Source organism: Chiloscyllium plagiosum, unplaced genomic scaffold (assembly GCF_037043375.1).
Source record: "Chiloscyllium plagiosum isolate Xiang-an unplaced genomic scaffold, Cpla_swu_hap1 HiC_scaffold_27, whole genome shotgun sequence".
In the NCBI taxonomy this organism is placed as follows: Eukaryota; Metazoa; Chordata; class Chondrichthyes; order Orectolobiformes; family Hemiscylliidae; genus Chiloscyllium; species Chiloscyllium plagiosum.
In genome coordinates, this window is record NW_028270165.1 from 14,828,549 (window position 1) to 14,835,426 (window position 6,878).

The 6,878-nt window shown below is 44.5% G+C and overlaps 1 protein-coding gene across 1 annotated transcript in view; it reads left to right on the forward strand.

Moving 5' to 3' along the window:
- Positions 1–1,956, forward strand: part of LOC148143194 (uncharacterized) — a 67,602-nt gene extending 65,646 nt beyond the window's left edge. Inside the window, 1 exon segment of the mRNA XM_087975785.1 lies at positions 1,848–1,956. Coding sequence (XP_087831911.1) covers positions 1,848–1,956 — 109 coding nt within the window.
- Positions 1,957–6,878: the final 4,922 nt, after the last annotated feature.

Below are 6,878 nucleotides of genomic sequence, written 5' to 3' on the forward strand. Positions count from 1 at the left end.
GCGCGGATGACGCGCGTCACTGAAGGAGGAAACGGAAAGAAGAGAAAACCAAAGATGGCGGCGCGAGGCTGCGGTTTTCTCATCGACTCAGCGGACGGTTTCTGACGGAGGGAGGGGGACAGACAGGCACCGTTTACCTCAGAAAATACCTTTAAAATACATTTCAAATTAAAGTCGGAACTTTTCAAACAAAAGTTGTGAAGAAAAGGAGACAGTCCCCGGTGGGGTTTATTGTTTATTTTTGTATAATTCCCGGGGCCCGGGAAGGGGGAGGTGACGGTTACCGGGTGAACGAGAAAACAAATTAAAAATGTCGGCGGTGGAGGAGAGAGAGCCGGCCCCCGCGGCTTCTTCGGCGGCGGCCAGAGCCCAGGAGCTCAACAACCCCCCGGAGCTGGAGGAAGGTCCGAGCTCCAAGAAGCGGGGGGTCCGGCTGAAGGCTGGATTTGCTCAAGGCTTGTATCTATTAACTTATTTAAATGGTACCTACTGTATGGGGGTATGGTTTACATTAAAACCGGAGGGTCATGTCAGAGTGTTTGTTTATATTGAGCAGTTGTAGTTGGTAAAATACACTCCCTGGAGCAGCACCTTCTATGATGCTGCATTTCTTGCCTTCTGCCCTTCCCCCATTTGTTATCTCCCATTTAATTTTACTCTCTTTTTTGGTCAAATTTAATTTCATATTAATCAGCCTTGGTATTCACTGTGTGTTATTAATTAATCTGTTGGATTGTTGTAAAACCAAATTAATGGTGTAATTTCATTTATGATGTCTGAGTTTGACATTGAATGTGCAGATGTGAATACCAGTAAGTTGTAAAAATAAATCAAGAGCTTGACCTTTTTTAACAAAAAGAGGAGTATAATGATATTATTGGCATTGTCTCCTTTGAGCATGATGATTCAAGTCTGACCAACAAACCATTTCATGCAGTCAATTTAAAGTCTAATTAAAGTTTAATTAAAGTCTAAGAAAATAATTCTGGCAGGCTAAGATTTATACAACCCAAAATACGATTGATTATCTTGTGTATTCTTACCTTGAAGCTGTAACAGAAGGCATTGCGTGGCAGTTTGAGACTGAAACATGGCTGGAAGGAATGTAGATTGATGAGGAAAATCAAATGGCAGAGTCTCGGGCCACAATCTATCAGTCTGGCTTGATTGCATGAGTGGTGGTTCTTCAAAAGCACCTTCCAAGCCATGACCTCAACCACCAAGAACAGACAAGTGTGAACACAGGATTCCGACTGCAAGATATATTGCATTGTTTCTTTGTTATTGACCAAAATGCTGGAACTCACTCCTGAACATTGTTGCAGACCACATCATGTTTGTGAAGCAATTTAAGAGGCAGCTCAGCACCACCTTTTCAAGGTCAGTTTGGGAAGAGTTGTTCGCACAGCCAATGATATTCACATCTCATGAAATAGTAAGCAAAGAGCCCAGGGTGATTGATGAGGAAAGTCAAAGTGGCAGAGTCTCTGGCCACAATCTATCAGTCTGGCTTGATTTTATGAGTGGTGGTTCTTCAAAACCATCTTCCAAGCCATGACTTCAACCACCAAGAACAAACAAGTGTGAGCACAGCATTCCGATTGTGGAATATATCGCATTACTTCTGTTATTGACCAAAATGCTAGAACTCACTTCTAAACATTGTGGTGGTCCACGTCATATTTGTGAAGCAATTTATGAGGCAGCTCAACACCACATTTTCAAGGACAATTTGGGAAGAGTTGTTGGCACAGTCAATGATATTCACATCTCATGAAATAATCAAAGAGCCCAGGGTGTTGGAGGCTGTATGTTAGCATGGATAGAGGATTGGCTAACTACCACAGTTGTGGTAAGGGGTATGTTCAGGATGGCAACTTGGAACTAGTGGTGTACCACAGGGATCAGCGCTGGGGCCAACATTATTTACAATATATATACGAATTACTTGGATAAGTCAAGTGAATGTACTCTTGCGAAATTTGCAGAAGAGACCGTTGATGTGAAAGCAGGTGGTGAGGATGACATTAGATATCTGGAGAGGGATATAGACAGGTTAAGCAAATGAGCAAAAGCTTGGCAGATGGGAAAATGAGGTAATGCAGTTTGTCAGGAGGTGAAGAACTGAATATTAAATGGAGAAAGCTTTAGAATAGAGGGATTTGGAATCACATCCACGAATCTTTTCATCCAGTTTCAGTGAGTAATAGGGAGGCAAATGGGAGGTTGGCCTTTTCAATAGAGTAGAAATGTAGGGAGGTTATAGTGAACCTATGTAAGGCATTAGTCAGGCCACAACTGAATACTGTGAATAGTTTAGGGCCCTTTACCTGAGGAAAGATATATTGGCATTGGAGGCAGTCCAGAGAAGGTTGACCATGATGATACCAGGTATGGAAAGAATGTCTTATGAGGAGAGCTGAATAGGTTGGGCCTGTGCTTATTAGAAGTTAGAAGAATTAGAAGTAACCTTATTGTCACGTACAAGATTCTGAGGAGACTTGACAGGCTAGATGTGGAAAAGTGGGTGAGTCTGGGACCAGAGGAAGTAACCTCCAAATAAGAGATTGCATGTTTAGGACAGATAGGAATTTCTCCTGAGGGCAGTAAATCTGTGGAACTTGATACTACAGAGGGCTGTTGAGTCTGGGTTGTTACGTGCATTCAAGGCTGAGATCGTTTTTTTTAATCAGTAAGCGAATTGAGGATTATGGGGAAATGGCAGCAAAATGGAGCAAATGTTTCCCAGAATAATCGTGATCTGAATAAATGGCAGAGTCAACTCAATGGGCTGAATTGAATAGTAAATAGTAAGGAGGAAAAGGATGCAACGGGCAATTACAGACCAGTCAGTGTTGGGAAGCCTAGAGATTGTAGGGAGTTGGTGGCATTTGGGCATTGTTACTGGATTTAACATCTGGAGTTTCAAATTGATGCTGCTATGGCCCCGATGCAATTTGAAATCAATTTATGTATCTGCAATATAAATTTATCGCTGCTTTGGTGATCTTATCAATTGTCATAAGTACCTATCTTGTTCACTAATAACCTTTTTTTAAGGAAGGAAATCTTCAGTCCTTTCCAGTTTGGTGAATGTGTCACTCTTGACTCTTAACTGCCCTCTGAATTGGCACTTGGTTATTTTTTGGGAGATCAAGTGTCACGTTCCATGAATGAATAAAGAAAAATATTCAGGACAAGATTGTCAATGTCACTGTCAGTGAAGGGAAGATTGTGATCTAGTGATACTGGTTAAGTAGCCCAGAGATCTCGGTCTTCTGAGAACAAAAATTAAAATCCCATCATGGATGCTAGTGGACTTTATTTTCAACGAATAAAAAGGTCTGGAAGTGAGAGTTTGTCTCTGTACTGGCAACCAGGAAACCATTATTGGCTAAGACAATGAATTGCAGATGTTGGAGATCAGCAACAAAAGGCACAATTGCTGGGGAAATGCAGCAGGTCTGGCAGCATCTGTGGAAAGAAAACAGTTAATGTTTTGAATCCAGCCTAATTTTGAAGGGCCACCGGACTCAAAACAGTAACACTGTCGTCTCCTCATAGATTCTGCCAGAACTGTTGTTTTTGTCCAATCATTACAGAGTGTTGTGAAAGTGTTCTTTTCGGGAGGGAAATCTACCATTCACAACCCTACACATGCGTGCGCACGCTCACATCATATGACTCCAGACCTACTACAATGTGGTTGACTCTCAACTGCCTTCTAGCATGTAGCCAATTGCTCGGTCCAATGGCCATGAGGGATGGGGAGCAATGTTGGACTGCTAGCAGCAATCCCATCCCTCAAAATATTTTCTTTTATATTATAAAGCATAGGTTAATTAAGGACAACCAAAACAAACTGCTATGGGAAAGTCATGCCCAACTAACCTGATTTGCTTGTAGTTATAAATATTGTTTTAAAATCCTCTTCAGAGAGGACATTGGTTCCATCATTGTTGCAATACTGCATGCAATTCTGTGCTTTCTGCTACAGGAAGGGTGTTGTGAAACTTGAAAGGGTTCAGAAAACATTTACAAGGATGCTGCCAGGGTTGGAGGGTTTGAGCTACAGGAAGAGGTTGAATCGACTGGAGCTATTTTCCCTGGAGCTTTGGAGGCTGAGGGGTGACATTAAAGACATTTATGAAATCATGAGGGACATGGGTAGGGTAAATAGGTAAGGTCTTTTCCCTTGGGTGGGGGAGTCCAAAATTAGAGGTGAAAATGTGTTGCTGGAAAAGCGCAGCAGGTCAGGCAGCATCCAGGGAACAGGAGAATCGACGTTTCGGGCATAAGCCCTTCTTCAGGAATGAGGGCAAAATTAGAGGGCATAGGTTTAAGGTTAATGGCAAATGGAGTTTAATATAGATAAGTGTGAGGTCTTACATTTTGTGTAGTCAAATCAAGGTAGGAATTTCATGGTGAATGGCAGGACCTTCAGGAGTGTAGTGGAACAGAGGGATCTTGGAGTACAGGTTCACAGTTCTCTGAAAATGGAGTCACAGGTAGAAATTTTTTGGCACACTGGCCTTCATCAGTCTTGGCATTCAGTATAAAATACCGAATTAGAGTCGAGATAAGCACCAAATCTGTTTCATATGCAGTATTTCAAACCAAGAGATGTAGGGGTGCAGGTTCATAGCTCCTAGAAAGTGGAGTCATGGGTAGACAGGGCGGTGAAGACTACTTTCGGCATGCTTGCTTTCATCAGTCAGAGCACTGAGTACAGGAGTTGGGATGAATTGTTGCAGCTGTCACACATTCCACACAACAACACAAGACGTGACCCTGCCCTCCCCTGACTGACTGTCCCTTTGCATATCAGGGGGAAGACACCCCTTTAATTGTGATGATCAGGAAACATGCCATCCTTCAAAAAAAGGGATGCGTTCACAAATATTTGGACAGAGAAAAGAAGTTCCAGTCTGGGTGAAGATCAATCTTCATTGCGTGAGAGAGAGAGAGAGAAAGAACAGCAGCAGCTTCAGAAATTCATGGTCCAACTTCTGAAAAGACCTTGTCTGATTTGCAGTTGTTTCTGGGCTTGTAATATCGAACTGCAGCATATTGTAGATCTTCAGTAAGAGTGTCAATACTGCACTACAGAGGTCCATTCAGCAACTTGAGTCCATAGGAACTCTTCGTGGAGGTATGCAGTCTGCCGCATAACCCTGTTGGTTTACAGTTACAAATAGATCTCCACAAAGATCTTTGGGATTGAGAGGAAAGAATGTTCCACAGTAACTAGAATTACGTTCAGATTTTCTATCATGGACTGACTGTGATGACGTTTGCAATCACGTCACTGGAATATTACAAGAGAAGAATTTGGCGGCAGAAATCTCAGACCAAACATCATATCAAAGTCTGACAGTCACTTGATTCACGAGGACGTGGATATTGATGGCCTTGAAAACAAAGGGGAGAAGGTCTGTCTGCTTAGTTAGGTTTTAAACGTCAGTGTGACTGGAAACTCAGAGTCTCACATACCCACACACCAGAGTAGTGACTGGAACAAGCTTTACAGACTGAATGAGAGTGTTCCAATTATCAGCGGGTTCACCAGTAACACCACACACATGCTGTAAGCGTGAGTGAGTTTTCAACTGATTGTTAAGGTCTGAGACAGACGAGGGCACCTGCACCATGGAGAAACCGTGGAAATGTGGGGAGTGTGGGAATGGTTTCGCTTCGCCATCTGTGCTGGAGATTCATTGGCGTTTGCACACCGGGCAGCGGCTGTTCACCTGCACTCTGCAGGAAAGGCTTCACTCAGTTACACCACCTCCTGGCCCACCAGTGGGTCCACACCAGCAAGAACCCGTACATCTACCCCGTGTGTGGGCAAGGCTTCACTCAGTCACACCACCTGCTGCCGCACCAGCGGATGCACACCGGGGAGAAACTTTTCCTGCTCTGTGTGCGGGAAGGGCTACACCCAGTCGTATCACCTGCTGCTCAGCTTCCGCATCCACACTGGGGAGAAGCCGTTCACCTGTCCCCTGTGGAGCAATGACTTGTGTGATTCCTCCACCCTGCGCAAATACCAGCGCATCCACACCAAGGAGCGGCCGTTCACCTGTCCAGTGTGTGGGACGGGCTTCACCCAGTCGTGCAACTTGTGGAGACACCAGCAACTTCACAAGTGAGATGGTGCAGTGATTCAGGTTGGACTCTGCTGTTACCGCTGCTGAGAGTCACATCTTGAACCCTGTTTAGTGGGTGAAGTGGGAGGGGTAAGGGGTTCCTTTATGCTGACTGGCTGCTCACTCACCCACTTTACTTCCAGTGGGGGCTGACGCTCTCTGAGCCTGGCATTGCACCTTCCCTACGGAAACAGTCCACAGAAGCGGCTGAAGTGCAGGTAGATCTGAAATAGATACATTTGTCTCTGTCCCATTGAGTCTCCAGCACAGTCGATCCAATTGACCTCTGTCAGTGTTTATGCTCCACCTGAGCCTCCACCCACCCCTTCATCAGCATACAGGTATCCCATGCTTTTTGAAAGTTCACTTTACCCCCTACCCCCTCCCTGCCCAAGCCTGTGCCAATTCTTAATCCTAACTTAGACCTACTATTTATTGCCGATGCGTGGTTTCTGTCCCTGTATTCACATCCCATTCATGTGTCTATCCAGATACACCTTAAGTGTTGCTAAGGTGCTTCTTTCCACTACGTCCACTGGCAGTGCATTCCAGGCATCCACCATCCAACTGTGTGAAAAACCTTCCCTTTCAATTCTCCCCCAGACTGTCCCCCTCTCGCCTTGAACCTGTGCCCTCTTGTAGTTGACTTTTCCACCCTGTGGGGAAAGCCTGAGTATCTAACAGACTATCTGGCCCAACACCAAACACCTGAAGAAGGGCTTATGCCCG